At 40.3% G+C, this 20,100-nt stretch overlaps 1 protein-coding gene across 1 annotated transcript in view; it reads right to left on the bottom strand.

The window, feature by feature from the left end:
* The window catches only part of ELP3 (elongator acetyltransferase complex subunit 3), a 113,956-nt gene that overhangs the window by 16,736 nt on the left and 77,120 nt on the right, over nucleotides 1–20,100 (bottom strand). The window contains exons 13-14 of the mRNA XM_036751231.1: nucleotides 18,888–19,115; nucleotides 18,061–18,142 (exon numbers count right to left, since the gene is read on the bottom strand). Of these exons, the coding sequence (XP_036607126.1) occupies nucleotides 18,061–18,142; nucleotides 18,888–19,115 (310 nt within the window). The remainder of the gene's footprint in view (nucleotides 1–18,060; nucleotides 18,143–18,887; nucleotides 19,116–20,100) is intronic.

The raw sequence follows: 20,100 nt of genomic DNA, 5'->3' as shown, positions 1-20,100 counted from the left end.
TAGTAGAGAAACATCAAAGTACTGAACAGCTTTGTGATTTTGTTGTTGTTAAATAAGACCATGTGATTTAAGTTCATTAAAGACTTACAATATGTTTACCATATGATAGGCATGGAGAATCCAACCAATCTCTCTACTAAAGGAGCTTAAAGTCTACTGGGGATAAGAAACAGGGACAAAGATCAATAAAGGTTCAGAAAAATGTGAGGAGGGAGGTAACACTTTCATCTGCTGGTTAGGGGAGTCTGGGAAAGAGGAGAAATTAGGGAAAGGCTTTAGAAAGACAGAAAAAAAGTAATTCTGACAGGCAGGAACAAGGAGAAAGTATATTACAGGCATGGAGGACAACTTGTGCAAACTGCAGAGTTAAGAGACTCTGGAATGAGAATAGGAGGTGACTAGAGGTCAAATTTAGCTGAAACTAAGAACATGAATTGTGGTTTATATCAAATAAAGCAGGCAAAAATAGGTTGAAGCCATATTGTGGATAGCTTTAATTACCTGAATAAGGAGTTTGTAGTTTATTCTATAGGCAACAGGGAGCCTCTAAAAGGTTTTGAATGGGGTAGTTATGTGGCTCAGTAGATAGAACACCAGGTTTGGAGTCAGGAAGACCCGAGTTCAAATGCAGCCTCAGACACTTCCTAGCTATGTAACCCTGGGAAGTCTCTTAATCCTGTTTGCCTCAGTTTCCTCATCTGTCAAATGAGTTGGAGAAGGAAATGGCAATCCACTCTACTATCTTTGCCAAGAAAACCCCAAATGGGGTCACAAAGAGTTGGACATGACCGAAGAACAACCAAAAATCTGTATATTAGGAAGACTACTTTGGTAGATTGTATAATGATTGGGGGCAAGATGGCAGAGTAAAAGCAGGAACTTGCTTGAGCTCTCCTCCAAACCCCTCCAAATACCTGTAAAAAATGACCATAAACAAATTCTGAAGCTACAGAATCCACAAAAAGACAGAGTGAAACAAATCTCCAGCCCAACACAACCTGGAAGATGGACAGGAAAGTTCTATCACATGGTGGTGGTGGGGGGGCGCAGCTAGGTGTTGCAGTGGATAGAGCACTGGCCCTGGAGTCAGGAGGACCTGAGTTCAAATCTGACCTCAGATACTTGACACTTACTAGCTGTGTGACCCTGGGCAAGTCACTTAACCCTGATTGCCTCCCCAAAATTCACTTCTTAAAGAGGCCTATTCACTGAATGGGTGTTCCCTCACTCAAAAAGCAAGAACCTGAAAAGCCTGAAAGGCCAGAGTCTCCTAATACATCCTGGGCCATCTCCAGTAGTCCTAGTGAATATCAGGCCACTGGACCCAGATGGCTCAGGAGGAGAAAGTGAGGCTGGTGACCTTGCACAGCCTTCCCTCACTCAAATCCAAGTCAACTGCAAGTCATGTCATCGTTTCCCTGATGTCATGGTCCTCTTTGAGAACGAAGGACAAAACACACACGCATCCCACCGTTCTGGGAGTGAAGCACAGTCTAGTGTAGGCCACGCTGGAACAGACAGGCCTGGAGCAAGGCTTCAGGGCTTTGAATCACTGGCAGTTGTGGCAGTTTTCAGACTTCTCAACCCACAAACACCAAAGGCAAAGTAGAAGGTCCGTGGGAAGACTCGAACCTCAGTGAGAGAAGAGAGCAGTCTGGCCTCGGCCCCAGGGTGGCAGAGGTGATGGAAGCAACAGTGGCTGCTTCTGGAGCTCCAGGCCCACAGACAGTGGGGGGATCGAGTGACTGATCAGAGGGGGATTGCAGGGATCTCTTTGCTGGTGCTGAGGCAGGATTTTCTTGCTTTGTCCTGCTTGGATCTGGGTTACAGTCCTGGGTGGTAGTCCTGGGGTGAGGAGGTGCGCTGCTGTGGCAGAGCTTGTGGTGGCTGTGGAGAGGGACTCCTCTTCACAGTTTCAAGGTAGAAAAGAGTGCTTGAGGTCACTCACAGACCAGAGCACTGGCCAGGAGAGTAGTAAACACCTCTCCTTTGATCATAACACCTTAGAAGAACTGAAAATTTACAGGTGCCTAGAAGTATCTCTGAAAACAGCTGCACAAAACCCCTGAAGCTTGGGACAGAGCACTCTCCACTCTGGAAGCAGAGTCCTACCTTGACAAAGAGCTCAAAAATCAAGTAACTGGTTGGGAAAATGAGCAAATAGCATTTAAAAAAAAACAGACTATAGAAACTTACTTTAGTGACAAAGAAGATCAGACCATACAGCCAGAAGAAGACAATGAAATCAAAGCTCCTACATCCAAAGCCTCCAAGAAACATAAACATTGGCTGTAGGCCATGAAAGAGCTCAAAACGAAGTTTGAAAATCAAGTAAGAGAAGTACAGGAAAAATTGGGAAGAGAAATGAGAGTGATGCAAGAAAATCATGAAAAATGAATCAACGACTTGCTAAAGTGGGACACCCCACCCCCCGCCAAAATACTGAAGAAAATAACACCTTAAAAAAATAGACTAACTCAAATGGCAAAAGAGCTCCAAAAAGCCAATGAGGAGAAGAATGACTTAAAAAGCAGAATTGGCCAAATGGAAAAAGAAGTCCAAAAGCTCACTAAAGAAAACAACTCCTTAAAAATTAGAATGGAGCAAACAGAAGCTAATGACTTTATGAGAAATCAAGAAATTATAAAATAGAACCAAAAGAATGAAAAAAATAGAAGACAATATGAAATATCTCATTGGAAAAACCACTGACCTGGAGAACAGATCCAGGAGAGATAATTTAAAAATTATTGGACTACCTGAAAGACATGATCACAAAAAGAGCCTAGATATCATCTTTCAAGGAATTATCAAGGAAAACTGCCCTGATATTCTAGAACAAGAGGGTAAAATAGAAAATGGAAAGAATCCATTGATTGCCTCTTGAAAAAGATCCCAAAAGGAAAACTCCTAGGAATATTGTAGCTAAATTCTAGAGTTCCCAGGTCAAGGAGAAAATATTGCAAGCAACCAGAAAGATACAATTCAAGTATTGTGGAAACAAAATCAGGACAACACAAGATCTGGCAGCTTCTATATGAAGGGATCGAGGGGCTTGGAATATGATATTCCAGAGGTCAAAGGAGCTAGGATTAAAACCAAGAATCACCTACCCAGCGAAACTGAGTATAATCCTTCAGGGGAAAAAAAATGGATATTCAATGAAATAGAGGGCTTTCGAGCATTCTTGGTGAAAAGACCAGAGAACAATAGAAAAGGTAAACAGGAAAGACAAATCATAAGGGACTTATTAGTGTTGAACTGTTTACAATAAAAAAAATTAAAATTAAATTAAGTGTGCTATCTTCCAGGTTATTAGTCAGATTAAATAGTACATGTCTTTCAGTAACTAATTCCCATGTTTTTGGTTTGCATATAAAGATTCCTATGTGTAAGTTTTATATGTGTGTGTGTGTGTGTGTGTGTGTGTGTGTGTGTTTTATTTTATTTTTTACTGCTTCCTTCAGAGTTTAGGAGGCATTTTCATCTTAGGATCTATAATGTTGGTGCTTTTTGTTTGAATCTTTTGACATCTGTATTTCAGCATAATTGGTTTCCTTTGCAATGCTATGTATTTTGGTTTAGGCATTAAAAATATTATTCTAAGAACAGGTCCATAGGCTTCAACAGAATTCCAAAGGGGTCCCTAACACAAAAAATGTTAAGAACCCTTACTCTATGGTGTTTTATTCAGCAAATCTTATCTTTGTTTGTCAAATAACAAAATTATTCTTATTTCTTTTGTAAATGGAAATTCCAAGCAAGAGATCTTCTATTACAAAAGGTTCTATGAAAAAAAGAGTGATTAGGAGTATGGAGATCAGTTTAGGAGTCCAGGAAAGGGTGGCAATAGGAGGGAAGAAAAAGGTGAATGAGAGAGGTTTAGCTTGCAGAAAAGGAGACCAGGGCATGAATAGAAAGCAAGACAGTTACACAGCTGACATTTGGAAGACACTTATTCTGTCTGGCCCTAGAGGATGAGACAAGGAACAATAGGCAGAAACTGCAAAGAAGCAATTTTAGGCTTAATGTAAGGATGAATGAGACACTGGAGAGAGGGAGAGGTGGCAACTAATTGAATGTGGAAAAGAAGGAAGAATAAAAAACAATTCTGAGGTTTCAAGCCTGGAAAAATGGTATTGATGCCAAAATAAGTTGGGATGTTAGGAAGGGTAAGGAGGAAAAAAAGTGATGAGCTCAGTTTTGGACATATGCATTTTAAAGAATGGCAGGTAGATGTCTCTGCAGGCCATTAATGATGTGGAACTGAAGTTCAGGGAAGAGATATGGGCCAGATTTGGATTTGTTAGTCATTTTGTATAGAGGTGATAACTAAAGCTACGGAAGCAGATTGACCTCCAACAGTCACTCAGCATAAAAATATCAGACTATAGAATCTTACTTTGGTGACAAAGAAGATCAGACCATACAGCCAGAAGAAGACAATGAAGTCAAAGCTCCTATATCCAAAGCCTCCAAGAAATATATGAATTGGCTGCAGGCCTTAGGGGCCAGGAGATAGTCTACCAGTAAAGGAGACAGAGATATAGTGGTAGTTCAGTGTGGTAGGAGACGCAGGGGACAGCAGCATCACTTAAGCCAACTGGGGAGAGAATAGCCAGGCATCAGGATGGTCAACAGTATTAAATGCTACACAAAGTTCAAGAAGGGCAGTGGAAACTAAAGTAATGGAAGTCCAGCTTAGTCAAATAGGAGCCTAGCAACATAAATTAGCAAATACATTTCAAGTTATAATAGTGCCACCCATCTTAGGCATTGAATGCTAAAGGCTGGAATTTTCTAAATGCACTAAAAATTAACTACTCCTAAAATGTTTCTAAGGGAGGTCCTACAAATAAAATGTTTCACTCAAACGTGAAGGCACTTTCTTTACTCCCAGAGGACTTCTGTCAAACTATGAGCAGGCTGCACTGGAGGATGAATTCTGAGGAAGCCTCCTAATTTATATCTATTACCATCAATCAACAGGCTAAAAGCAGCAAACACTGCCCCCATGCTCCTAAAGGACAATGCTTTACTGCTTGTTGCTACTGGTGTCAGAGCCGCTGAATGGCAATAAAACTGTCAGCTCGTTTTGCTTCTTGGACCTAGCTGCTTCTCAACAGACAAAATAGGGGGATCCGTGGCTTGATGAATATGAATGTTTACTGGGGAGAATGTGATGAACTGAAGCAAACCTTAAAAAACAATCCCCCCTCATCCCCTGTGAACTTGCTTGTCAAAGACAGAAAGAATATGGCAAAAGAAATCCTACAGAACAGTAGAGACTGTAGACTGACATGCTACTCTTTTGTGCACCAGATAATGGGGGAACTACTTTCTAGTTTCAGGGAATACTGACTTAAATATTAGAGCTCTGAACTCTCCTTTCCTAAGCTTTCTAAAGCCTTTTTTGTGCAAAGGCAACTTCATGTTTACACTATTATCTCTACTTTTACAGGTACCTGGCTAGTTTTCAGAATCACTTCTAGAATATTTGAGTTCTAATAATAGCTAGCATTCGACCCTAAATGTGCTTACTATGGGCCAGGTGTGTGCTAAATGCTCTTTAATTATTTCCTCATTAGATCCTCACAGCAACCCTAGAAGGAAGGTACCTATTATTTCCCCCATTTTGCTGATGAGGAAACTGAAGAAGACAGAGCTTAAGTGACTTGCCGTGGGTCCCGCAGCTAATAAGTACCTAAGGCTGGATTTAACTCAGGTCTTCCTGATTCCAGGCCCAGGGCTTTACCAAACTACCGAGAACAAGTCAGTGCTTCCCTAGGCTCCACTTTTCTTATTTGTAAAATGAGGAAGGGTTTGACTGGATTGTTGCTGAGGCCCCTTCCACTGTACTCTCTTCTGGCAACCTTTCCAAATGCTTACAATTTTACCTCCACTTCTGCCTACCTGGGCCTGTCCTCCCCAGTTTTCTAGCTTCACATTCCTGCCTGACAACTGGGGATCACTCCACCCTGAAGCTAACCCCCTAAGGATGAAGAAAAACCACCTGTACTCATTTATCAAAGATCAACAAACTCCCACCTGCTCATATCCTCCCTATCCCAGTGATTCTGAACTCTCAGTTGTGATTCAAACACCATTCTCTGTCCAGTCCTGCCCCCGCCACTGCTCCCTTATTCCCATTCTCTTTCAACCTAATTCCCTTGATGTCCCACTCTAAAGCTACACATCCCTTCCACTGTGTCTTCTGGAATGCCTGCTCCATAGGTAACAAATCTACTTTCACCCTAAATCTTTTTTCCTTTCCTACTCCTTCCATTTTCTGGTTCTCACTGAGACCTGGCTCCTTCCTGATTATATAGTCTTCTTCACCACTGCTTCTAGCACTGGTTTCTATCTTACTCACCACAGCTACTTTTCCAAACTTTTTCATCTCTCCTCAAAATGTCCCATGGTGCCCCCTTCTTCCAGCTTCTCAGTGGAGAACCTTGCCTCTTTTCACTAAAAAAATTGAGGTGATTGGCTAAGAACTCCCTCTTCTCCCCTCCTTCTTATCTCATATCCCTCAGGTGCCTTCTGCTACCATCTCTTCCTTCATCATCCTTATTTCACATGAAGAATTCGCTCTTTTTCAGGTCAAAGCAAATCTATCTGCATTCACAAATGATCCGATTCCATCCTGTCTTCTTCAGCAGATCACCTCCTCTTATCATCCCTACTCTGTCACTAATCTTCAATCTCCATTTATCGGCTGTTTCTCTTCAGCCTACAAACATGCCCATGTCTCTCTCCCCTGTCCTCAAAAAATGCTCACTTGATCTGTCTATTGGCCTATATCTCTCCTCCCTTTTGTGGCTAAACTCTTTGAGAAGGCTGTTCACAACTGATGCTTCCACTTCTTAACTCTACAGTCTGGCTTCCAGCTTCATCATTCACCCAAAGCTGCTCTCTCCAAAGTTACCATTGACTTCTTAATCGCCAAATCTAATGGCCTTTTGTCAATCCTCATCCTTCTTGGCTTCTCTGCTGCCTTTGACACTGTCAATCACCCTTTTCCCTTTGACATTCTCTTCCCTCTGGGCTTCTGTGATGCTACTCTATCCTGTTTCTCCTTCTGTTTGAACTCTCTTCAGTCTCCTTTACTGGATCTTTGTTCAGGTCATATTTGCTAATGGGGTGTATGGGGTGTTCAAGGAAGACTGGCATCTCTGCTGTGAGGGCTTGCTAAGTCCTTTTCAGAGCTGCTCATCCACTTTTGCTGTCCACCTTCACCCAACTCTCACTTGTGGTTCCAAGAAGCTGCAGTATGCACAGCCACCTACACTCTGGTAAACTGTCTTGGCAGATGGGCTAAACCAGGTTGAGGGTAACTGAGAGGCCTCACACTTTTCAGTGAGTTGGGGGATATCCACCCCAAACATGTGAAGATTTTCCTTAGCAGAATGGGCAGTGGAGAACGATGAAGGTGGCTGAAGCAGGTGCTGTGGGATGCTTAGAGCTTGGTCAGGCATCATCCACTGTATCCCAGGCCATTGCCAGTTGTCTTCTGTCCTGCCACTGGACTTTGATAACCCAGGAAGAGAGAGTAAGGCTGATTACACTGCACAACTCTGCTTCACTTAATCCAATTCACGTGCAGGTCAAAACACCACCCATCATATGCTGGGTCTTCTTTGAAAATGAAGAACAAACAACAGTCTTCCAAGACTGTCCTGAACCCTTTTATCTTTTCTCTCTATACAATTTCACTTGACCTCATTAGCTCCAATGAATCCTCTATGATGTTGATTCTGAGATCTATTTATCAAGCCCTAACTTGTCTCCTGATACCAATCTCTCATCTCCAACATCTTGGACATCTTGAATTGGATGTCCCAACTTCTACTCAACCTGTTCCACACTGAATTTGTTATCTGTCACCCTTCCCTAACTCTCTTCTCTTCCTAATTTTCCTATTGTTCTAGAGGGTACCAGCATCTTCCCAGTTATCCAGGATCACAACCTAGGTGTCATCTTTTAATTCCTCAGTCTCTCCCACCCCCATAGGCAACCAGTTGCTAAGTCCAGTTGATTCTACCTTCCCCAAATCCCTGTTTCTGAAAAACAGAAAGGTTAAGTGATTTGCCCAGGAAAAGACATGAGGTAAAGCGACAGAGCCATGATTTAAACTCAAGTTCTCTAAGTACAAATCTAGTGCTCTTTCCATGGTAGCAGACTACCTAGCTACTCTTTGGTAACATTTTGAAATCTACCTTCCCCGATCCTCTCCTTTTCTCTACTGACACTGCTGCCATCCTGCTGTAGGTCCTCAAGTCTGGACTAGTCTGCTTATTGGTCTTTCTGTCTCAAGGAACTCCCTACTCCAGTCCATTCTCCACTTAGCTGTCAAATTGATCTTCACAAAATACAGGTCTGACCATAGCCCATTCCTTTTCAATCAACTCCAGTACCTCCCTATTGCTTCCAGGATCAAATAAAATATCTTCCATTTGGCTTTAAAGCCCTTCATAATCCGGTCTTTCTCTATCTTTCTAATATTCTTAGACCTTACTCCCCACCATGTTTTATTCTGAGATGTAGTGACACTGGCTTCCATGCTGTTTCTCACACAAGATACTCCATAGGTCTTGACTCCAAACGTTTTCACTGAATCCCTTTCCTTAAAATTCTCTCTCATCCATCTCCTAGCTTCTCTGAAGTCTCAACTAAAACCCTACCTTCCAGAAGAAGGTCTTCCTCATCCTCCTTAATGCTAATGATTTCCCTGCCGTTATCTCCAAAGTATCCTATAGCCTGTCTGCACAGAGCTGTTTGTGTGTTATTTCCCCTATTAGACTGTGAACACCTTTTCAAGTCCTTGAAAACAAGGACTGTATTTTGCCTTTCTCCTTATTCCCAGCACTAGGAATACTAGGCACTGAGCCTAGTATATAGTAAGTGCTTTAATAAATGTTTACTGATTGGTTGATTTATGAAAAAAATGTGTAATCAAGTAATTTTTAAACAGATGACATTTCTCACAGACTTCTAGAATTTCTTGTTTTCTACCTATGAAAAGTTTTGGGAAAAGATAATCTTTTCCTTCCGAGTTTTTTCTGCTTAACTAAGTAATCAGACACAATTTCAAATGTATTTCTATGGATGCTCTCTGTTTTGGTACCGCAGATCACCATATGACTGGAATGGAAATCTCTAGGTGGTCAATGAGTTTTTTTCTAGAAGTATGTAAATGAGAAATCAACAGAGAAAACTTTGTATTACTGAAAGAGTTTCAGAGTGAAAGTAACAGGTGGGTTGAGGCCCAATATCCAACATAAGGCTAACAACCTAGAAAGTTTCACTGCAAACAGATTACCTTTCAGTTAACCAGAGACACTCCATTATTTATTTAATCATGCCAGTTAACTGACATGGTATTTTCTTTAGATAGTAAGTCAACTCCTTGAGGGCAATGGCTATATTTTACTTTGTCTTTGTATAGCCAGCCCCTAGTACCTTGTCTCGAACATAGTAGGCACTTAATAAATACTCTTTGGATTTGGGTAATACCATTTGAATATTATAACCTAATCTAGTGATTTCAACCCAGAGCTTTGACTTCTAGACCTGAGGGGATTGTAGTGATCCATTCTGTGCCCTCTACCTAAGGCTTTATATAGGGAATTAGACCAGCAGGTATACATATCTCTTTCCCCCACTTTCATCTTGTCACCTATCATTAACCTATTGAGAAATTGATCCTAGTATTATAACAGGATCTAGATTTATTTAAAAATCACCCAGACTAACCTCTTCATTTTGCAGATGAGGAAAATGAGGAACAGAAAGGTTAATCGATCTGTCCAGGACCCTACATGAGGTAAAGTGACAGAGCCATGATTTAAATCCAGGTTCTGTGAGTACAAATCTAGAATTCTTTCCATTATACCACACTGTTACTATTCAGTAAGGTTTTGGAGGAAGGATAGATATATTCTGAGTTTCTCTCTTCACTATGACTAACAAATCACATTGATATTCAAGGCCAAGCTCTAGGTCTTTTTTGGAGGATTTAAGAAATCCATAGAAGAAAGGTTAACCTTCAGCTTCTTTCAGTCGCATCCCTATTTAAAAAAAAAAACCAAACTGTCTTCTTTTTACTTATTTCCTTGTCCCTCCTGCTCTTGAGGAAAAAAAAGGAAGCCAATTCTCTGTTGCTGCAGCATTGCAGATTGGGTTAGTCTTAGCACTGTCTCTACTTTTCCTGTCTGAAAGATAACCACATGCTACCTGGGCTGGGCAAATGCTCTGCTCCAGCTTTCATCTGTCCTCCCAGCTTGGTAGGGTTCCAAGAAACTCCATTTACCAGTAACTTTCCTTTCGTTAGCAAGCCAAAGAAAAGCAATTACCCTTCAGAGCTGACGTAAGCCAGGCTCCAGGACTGACGTCCACAGGGTGTCTCACAGCTCTCGACGTGACTGCTGAATCCTCCCCTTAAGGAGAGGCACAGCTCTATCCCCCTTCTGTTACTTGTCACTGTGATGCCTCCAAATCAGTGAGCAAATGAATGATGCAGTAATTAAATTACTACATATTCCAGTGCTCAAGATGCCTAATTAGCATATCTAACCATTATTGCAAGAACTATATGGGGGGAGAGTGAGGAGCAGTGGTTTTCTAACAGCGTTTCTTCAGCTATCTTATAACTGAGAGCTAAAGTTTGCTTGGACCAAGAGGCAGCATATTAAAATGCAGAGCCCTGGAAAACCTCTCTTCTGGTCCCAGTCCCATTTTTTACCTATGTGACCTTGAGCAAAACACTTAACCTTTCTCACCTTGGTTTCCTCTCCAAACAATGGAGACTAATGATGCCTGTCCTGTCTACTTTATAAGGCTGTTCTAGAGGTTACATGAGATTATTGATGTGAAAGTATTTTTCAAACTAAAAAGTATCATGCAAATTATTATTGTGGCATTATTAAGTGTACACTTCTAGATACAAAGAACAAAGATTGGTATACTTAGATGTGTCCTTAAGGACCTCTTAGAATAGCACGTTTCAGTTAGATAACTTTTTCGGAATTCATGGATGGCCATAAACAATTTCAATTACCACGTTTACCTGTATATTTCTTTATGTGTACACATTATAAAAAATGAAATAAAGGAAAAAGTTTTGCTTGGATCAAGAAGCAAGGAGTGTTTAAAGAATATGGGGTTTGGAATCAGAAGATGCCTGTTTGAGTTCTGGCTCCAGCATTTACCGGTTGTGTGACCTTGGGCACTTCGCTCAGTCTCACCTATAAAATAGGGGCAATGACATGTAGGGTCACAGGATCAGAGGTTCAGAGGTCAGTGACTCTAACCTCCTCACTGTGCAGACAAGGAAAACGAAGCCATGACAGAGGAAATGATTTGCCCAAGGTTATGTGGGTACCAAGTGGGTAGAACGAAGATTTGAAACCAGGCCTTCTAATGCTGAGTCTAGAGTTCTTTAGTGGGAAAAGGTGCTCAGGAGGCCTAAATTCAAATCCCACCTTCCATGCTTAGGCAAGTCACTTGCTGTGCCTTATTACTGTGCCACAAGGATAACAAATACAGAAAATTCAAAGAAATATAGGAAGACTTCTACAGAGTGAAGCAGGCGAACAAAGCAGAACCAAAAGAACACAATGACTATAACTCGGTCATTAGAAACAACCTTGAATGGAAACAAGGCTCAGATTATGAAACTGGGGAACACTGATATTAACATAAAGCACCTAGCAGCAATTTCTTTTAACAAATGTAAAACTACTGAAGCATCAGGTGACATATATTATTGGTCAAAATGACTATTTGTTTCATTTAGCTGTTTTGAGGACTGCACATTGTGGGAGGTTCAGTAAGGAATATAGAAGGAATCTGTATGAGGATATATAAGAATGAAGTTGTTACCTACCCTTACAGGACTGTTGTGAGGCTCAAACAAGATAATGTAAAGATCCATAAAATGAGACTTATTATTATTAAAGCCTCCTACTTAAAAAAAAAACTGCTTTGAAACAGGAGGTAGGAACAATTGCTAACAGAGGCTTCTCTAAGAGTGCTTGCCGGGGCAGGCAAAATGTTAAATTAAAGACACAGCTGGCTGTTTGCCATTCCATGGGACGATGGGAGGCAAGAACTTGTCAGTAGTCACCACCCATCCATTCTTCACTTCCATAATCTCCCATGAAGGGTTTCTGGCCTCCCAAATGCACTTCAAATCTAATGAGGAACTGGGAGCTACAGCATCTCTTTAGTTTCTCTTTCTCTCAGACCAAAGATGCTTAAACCCTAGCCCTGAAATTGAAAAAGATACTATCAATTTTTAGACATTTGTAGATTAACTTGCCTACTCTGTCTTTCACAAACACTTTCAGCCTTGCTTTAAGTAGTTTCTTCCTTTAAGTGTTCAGATTGCTGCAGGAAGAGGAAACTTGGTTATATATTCCAAGTATTTTTCCCACTTGGTTACAGTATAATTATTGGTGAGTCACTAGGTCTTTAATAATGAGGGAGTAAGAACCACAAAGATGAATGAAAGTTGGCAGGAGAGCAGGAACTGGATGCCTTTGTTATTTCCCCCGCCTGCCACCAGTCTTGTGTGAATCTATGGGGGAGGGGAATAAGTGTGTGAATAAATAGAGCAGCTGAATAATTTCAAAAACAAGAAAGCCTCATGTTGTTTCTGTTCAAGTCAAGATGGAAATGGACTCAAGGAACTATGGAAAAAATGCTACTTAGAAGTAAGTTTTTTGCCTCCATGTCTTTCCACAACTGGTACCAGAGGTGTAGAAGGCCCTGCCTCATCATTCACATCTCTTAGAATCCTTAGCTTCCTCTGAGATTCAGTTCTAATACTACCTTTTAGAGGAGGCTCTTCTTGGTCCCCTTGTTTGCTAACATTTTCTCCCTCAAATTATCCTCTACTGCCATGTTATATTTACTGGTAGAATGTAAGCTCCCTAAGAGCAAGGCAAGTTTTTTGTTGTCTCTCTGTCCCCAGTACATACCACACAGTAAGTGTTTAATAAAAGTTTGTTGAATCTAATAGCAAATTTAGCAGAAAGACTCTTTTTCCTGAGTGGGGTAGCCAGAAGAGATCCAAAGAAATAGTAAAGCCTTGGAATGTAAATAAATGTAACTATTCCCTGAAGGGGGAATCACCCAAAGGCAAGGAATGGATTCTTCTTCTATTTGGCTATGTGGTTCAGTCTGAGTCCATTCCCTTTACTGCAGAGGGAGAAAAATCAAATCCAAGTCCCTCAATACCTATGAAATAAAAGGTATTACATGTGGTAATACAAACAAAATGACTGAGTTTTTAAGGTGGATTTTGTTTTTGAAATCAATTTACATGGTTTCATAAGGTACAGAACAAAAATGTTTTTGACTTAAATCTTCATTTCTACAGCCCAGCTTCCCTGCCACACCTATAAAAAGAGCTTTCTTTGCTAACTACAAGATATATCTGGATTTTGGTGCATTTAGATTTTTGAGGAAGGGCATGAATAGCACTGATATTTAGCAAAACCATCTTTCTTCCTTCAGTAAAAACTAGGAGAATGAGTCACTGAAAAGGGAGCACATGTGCTTGTGTGTATTTGTATATGGGGGGTGGGATGGATTTCTCTCTCCACAGGGGAAGGGGAAAACAGGATACATAATCAACAGATCTGGTGGTATGCATTGTCATGAAGGAGCTAGTGTTATATCCCCTCCAGCTTAGTGTGTCAGCATACTGAATGGAAGACTGCTGTGGGCATGTTGGGGAAGAGGGGGGTTGTAAATGGGGGCCCAAAAGAGAGGAGACAGAAGAAACTAATAGGACAGAATTTCTCAGACCTTGGATCTCACAGTCTGACAAGAAGAAAAGAATTCTGGGGGCAGGGAGTTTAGGATAGAAAAGTTACCTTTTAAAAATAGGAGTTTTGCAAGCCTGGGTTTCCAGTGACCTGGGGTGCTATGAATGGTAAAAAGATACAGTAGAATGGCTTTTTTGCTTCTCCAGAGAAAATTTTGAATTGTTCCCTCAAGAAAAGGAAGGAAAAAGATTATTTGGCTACCAAAAGATGAGCTAGATGAGAATCCAAGATGGGCAAAGAAAAAGAAAGCTTAGATCTATAATATCAGCAATTTTTTATATAGCATTTGATAATTTACAAAATGGAACACATATTAAATCATCTTATCATCACAACCACCTGATGAGACAGGAAATACAGGCAATACTGTTTTTTAGATGTGAGAAAACTTAGGCTTAGGATGAAAAAGTAACTAGCCAGGCTCACAGAACTTACGATTCAAACCCAAGTTGACTGACTCTAAGTCTTGGGATCCTTTCTCTTTGCCTCCCTTCCCTCAGTCACAGGAAGCACCCAATGTCCCTTGCTTAGAGGCTTGTTTAGAGCAAAAAGGAAGGTGTGTATTCATTCAGATTAATATTAAATGTGGTTTGGTTTTTGGCGTTGTTTTTCTTGGGGGGGGGGGGGAATGGTGGCAGGGAGAGAAGAGGCATCTAAAAAAGTAAGGCAGGTATCTGTCTTCCTCCCTAATGCAATTGCCTCAGTTCCAGATAAGTAGTAGGGAAGAAGTTCTGCGTATATCAAGGGCCATTTAGAAGATACTTGGCCCCTGTCACTCTGTGGAGGGGCTACCCTTAAGAGAATTGCTCCTACTCAAGTCAACAAATATCTTTTAAACTTCTACTATGTGCAAGACATTATGCCCAGTTCTATGGATACAAAGATGAAATAAGACTGTCCCTCAATGAGTTTGTAATCTAAAGAGAACTACAACTATGAGTAACCTCGGTTTTTCCAAAAGTGACATGGGGGTCAAATTAATTCATCAACACTTGCCACTTGCCAGCTCAGATTAATGGAAATGACTTCTATTTCCTGCTATAAATCAATGACAGTCTGGAGCCACTTGAGGCTCTTTCACATATCACCTTCAGCTCTTAAAGACTACTAATTTCTGTATTTGACTATTTAGGACATGCAGTAGTCAAACGGCTCTTTGGGTTAATGGTGATTGCAAATGAGTCCACAGGCACATAGCTGTAGCAATGCTGTAAGTGCCTTTGTCCCCACAGCCACCCCATGGCCTACCCCATATTCAAGGTTTAATTATTCATTCTCATCTCTTTTTTGACTTTTGAAATAGTTCTGAAGGATGCAGTCATCCTTTATCTTAATTTCTCTAAACCATATTGGTTTCTGTCATCTCTCATCCAGACATCTGTCTCATTCCCAACCATCCTCCTGTGGTCTATTAGCCTTGTGAAATTCTTGGACAATGTCCATATTAATTTTCTACTCGAAAGAACACAAACAGAATACCGATTAGGACCAGGATGGTGGTGGTGGAGGTTGAGAGATTGTTCACCTCACTGAATAGCAATTAGCTCAAGGAATAGAACAGTTACATGTCTGGTTCTTACATCTAGCCAGGCTGCTGAGACTAAGATAGGAAACACCATTCTTTGGGGTACCATTAAACATTTCTTGAAAAGAAGCTGTCAATACTTGTTCTTTTGAGAAACAGTACAAAAACAGTTGTTTCTACCAAAGATCTTCAGTTTTTAGAGTAATTATTAGGGATAGTATTTAATATGCTACTGGAGAGAGATTCTGAAAAGTTATCTACATGATGCTCTTTATAAGTTTGTAGAGGGAAAAGATGAGTTGGTTAAATATTAAAGAGGAGTACAGCATACTGGAAATGAGTAAAAAAAAAGAGGAAAATTTCTAAATAAATAAGATTAATTTGCTAAGGTGCTTTTTTAAATATATTCAAGAAATATATGTTTATGGATAGTCAAAGGGATATAAGAAAGCTGATCTCTTAAGTACCTGGTTTCATTAGAAGTTATTGACTTGGTGATAATCCAACTCTTAATAGCAGACTTTGCTGCTTGAAGGAGTAGGAGAAATTTTTGGGAACTAAAAAATGGAGGAAATTTTTTCTTTTACAATCTAGGGAGAAATTTGAGAAGGTAAATACTAGGTGGTCTCCTTGAAGGCAGAGACAATACTTTATGTTTATTTCTATTGTGATACAGCCTATCACAATGCTTTGAGCTGATGTTACCTACTGATGTTAGGAAGCAGTTGACCAAGAATATAACCAGTGCAAATAATCTGAAAACTTGGGAATTCTAAGGTCTTAACTGTGAGAAATAGAAAAATTACAAAATTTGAGAGCTAGAACCTTAGAGGTCTAATTCAACCTTCCTCACTTTACAGACAAAGAATGCATGGTCCAAAGTAGTTAATTAAGTAGTTGAATAAGGTTCCATCTTTCGACAAAGTTCTACTACTTATAGACAGGCCTCTTGCTTGTGACATTAAAACATAACCATGTAAGCAGAAACTATGAAATTGAGCCATTAAATTAGAATTTGGTGAAAAGCCAAAAGAGAGACAGTTTCCTGGTATTCCTCCAGTGAGCTCATCAAGTCAGAAACTAAAGTTCCTACAAGTAACTGAGTATGACTTCAGGCAAGTCAATTCCTCCCCCTTTTGTGGTCTAGTCTTTGCAAATAAATCCTCTAGTCTATCTCAAATGGTTACTATGAAAATAAATGTATTAATGTAAAGCGGAATGGTGTCCCATATAATTTTGACAAGTGATCAAGTTACCAAATTCACCATATCTGGTTGAATGACAGGCACAGACGCCAAAGGCATCAACAGAGTCAAAGTTCTCACATCTATGTTCATAGTTCACAGTATGGAACCAGGACTATTAAATTTATCAGTTGCATGCTTGGCAGAGTATGGGGAGAAGAATTAACACAGTATGGGCAGTAAGTGGCAAGTTTATGTCAACCCTACACATGTGTTATGTCCCATATTGATTTCCTGAGTCAATTTTGTTCCATTGTTATGCTTTCACACATCCAGAGCATATCCAAATACAAGAAGACAGTATCTAAGGAACAATTTTACTCATTTGAATGTACTAATAAGGAAGCAGCCTCAATTAGCTACCCCTCTTTTAGTGGGATCAAAGAAAGTTGTCTTTATACATTTGTGGGGAATATTATGTCCTGAAATGCTTTATATGTCTGTCCTATTAATAGAGAAAATCCTGCCTGAAGAAGACTGGCTCATTAAGCAAGCCCTGGATATTACATCTTCATAATTAAAACTAGTGAAAACCTTGGCACAGCTATTGATCTTGAGGAACTTGTAGACTTTATTTTTCACAAGCTCATTAAAAGTCCTTTTTTTTTTCTAGAAGTTCACTTTCTTGAGCTTCTGGAAGATGAAGTCTGGCACTCAGGAAGACAGTATAATATTAGGCAAAGATCACTGGAGGAAGAAAAAAGGTGACCTGGGTTTTAATCCTGCTTCTACCTGCATGTTAGTTTTCTGTTAGTGATGATAATTATCCCAGGGATAAAAGAATGGAAAATGCTATGGGAGAGTGTACATTTTTGCTGTGAATTTTATTTTATGTTCTACTTGGCATAATTCCTTTTTTTTCCTCATTCATTCCTCTAAAAATCTGTAGATAAGAGAAAGAGGACTGACACACAGTGTAGTACTGCCCCATGGCAGACTCTGCTACGAAGCTACAAAACCAGTGTGAAATGGGATACATTAAGCTAGGGGTTTTAAAATTAAATACCTGGTCACAGCATTTACTTTTCTCTTACATCTAACTAGTAGAGTTTCTTGAACGCTAGCAGTGATAGTTCTCTAAAAAGTGTACATTTTACTTATATGCCTAATTTCAAATGACTTTTTCTTAGGTGGTGCATCTAGAGCACAAAAGAGAGATCTCTAGATGAGGATGACTTGTGTGGTAGTGGTGAAGGCAGAAACAGTACCTATCTCGGCATGGGCTTTATTCCCACTTTCTCCAACAATAGAGGGGCTCTTAAAGCTCTGCCTACTCAACTCTTCTTAGGTCTTCCTTCCTTGGCTTTAGCCATGTGTTCTTCATCTATTCAGCTTTCCCCAATTTCATATACAAATAACAAAGTGAGGCTAAGTTAGATGAGAGATTTTTTTTTCAATTATAGCACTAACCTATAATGCTTGGCATTTGCCAGTCATGTTTTTACAGAAATGTTACCTGAAATGACAGCAATTTTCCGAGCTCCATGCTCTTGTTTAGCTATCCTTTCTGCCTCTTCCATGAGTAGCATGCCAAATCCCTATGGGAGGGACAAAAGAAAGAAAAAGAAAGTAATGTTCACAAATAGGAAGGCTGTAATTTAGAGACTAGTTTAGAGACTGCTTTAGTCTGCTGAAACAAGAGTGAAAAAAGATTTCTTTAAAAAGTAAGGAAAGAATAATCATTCAACTATTTGAGAAGAGCTCTGTAGCTGACTGATAACAAAGGCATTAATTTTTATGGTGAAAGTACCATTAAAAGGCCCTTCTCAGATGATGGGAGCTAATCATTGTGAGAAGGAAATTTCCTCTCAACATCTGTTCCTCTTTTAGGGAGGTGCAGGAAGAAACAGGCTGAAAAGCCCTGATTCACTCAACTTGTGGACAGTGGAAGCCTGGGGTAGCTATTCGCAAACTTTTTAGAACATTTGCAGTTCCTAACAGTTATAAGAAATGAGGCAATAATCTTCAACTACCAACTTTTTACACACCATACAACTGCCAACAGCTGGTTTTTACTGATTAGCTCCTAAAGCATTGTTCTCTTTTTGGTTTCTACCATACATTATCCTGCCTAAAACCCAGGGAGATGAAAAAAAAAAACTGTTTCATTTAGGGAAAAAAAAAGCACAGAACAATTAAATAAATGCAGAATCCTCTGTCACTTTATCTCCTTGCCTCCTTTTTATTTCCCTGCTTCTCTCTCAACCTTTCCACCTTTCTCTCTTGCTTTTCCAACTTAGGCGCTTTTCTTAATCAGAAACCAAATGGGAAAAGGTTAGATACCTGATGCTGAAATTTTGCAGGGTCACGACTGCTCACAGGAACTACACTCCCATATACGTGTAGTTCTCGGACTATGGAAACACCTCCTTTCAATTCGGGACGAAATGATTCCTCTGAACACTTCCGCAAACGCAAAAGGCCAATCAAAATGTCCTGCTCAGGGTCTTCATACGAAAGAAAGGTCTCCCAGCCACCATTTGCCACGTAATCTCTCCTAACTAATTCAACCTGTTTGAAGAAAAAAAGAATGGAATATTTATTTTTGAAAGTTGATTAAAAAAAAACTACATTAACTCATATAGGGTAATTTTCATGAAAAAACCCCATTATTATTATTACTTTTAACATGTCTATTCTTGAAATGGAGTTCAGTCTAGGAGACCATGTAGAAGCTTGAGGTACGCCTGTTTCTGGCCATGAGTGCCCAAGGGGCTTGTATTGTCATAACTATTTAATAACAAAAAAAAAAGAACTGATTATCATGGCTGCAGGTGCTGAAGCAGGACTGAGTAGACATAACTTATTCCTTTATTACTCTTTTTCTTTTTGCTGGTTCCCAGCGACGGCTTCTTAGGCAAGGGACAGCAACCCTCTCTCCCCATTTGGACACGGTGATGATGAGCATGCAGCCACCTCTGTCTCGGTATTTGTTCTTTCCCCATCTTAAATGAACAAGTATTCTGAGATGGAACTGGCCAAGGGACCTTGTGAGTTAAGGAGATCCAGAGATGCCATCGGAGGCCCCCTTCGCATATGGGACTGAATGGTAGCAGTAGTAGTGGCCATTAGAGTGATGAGTACTACTGCCTAGTTGGGGGGGGGGAGTGGTCACAGAGCAAGTACTTAAATACTCTAATGCTGTTATTGCTGTTCGGTCGTTTCAGCTGCGTCTTACTCTTGTGACCCCAAGGGGGTCACAATGGGGTCACAAGTGGCTCACCATTTCTTTCTGCAGCTCATTTTACAGATGAGAAACTGAGGTAAACACTCGCCCAGAGTAGCACAGCTAGTGAGTGTCTGAGGCCAGCTCTCAACTCAGGAAGATGAGTCTTCCTGACTCCAGGCTCAGTGCTCTATCGACTGTACCCACCTAGCTGCTCCCATTCTAATGATGGACATCTGCTTCTGATCAAAGGTCTGACTAGTGTTTAGAACACTGGTATAACTTCCTCTCAGCATGAGCCCTAAGTAAAAATTCAAACTAGCATAAGTA

This window comes from Trichosurus vulpecula, chromosome 3 (assembly GCF_011100635.1).
Source record: "Trichosurus vulpecula isolate mTriVul1 chromosome 3, mTriVul1.pri, whole genome shotgun sequence".
Classification (NCBI taxonomy): Eukaryota; Metazoa; Chordata; class Mammalia; order Diprotodontia; family Phalangeridae; genus Trichosurus; species Trichosurus vulpecula.
Note: the sequence above shows the minus strand (reverse complement) of the source record. Positions and strands in the feature narration are given on the sequence as shown.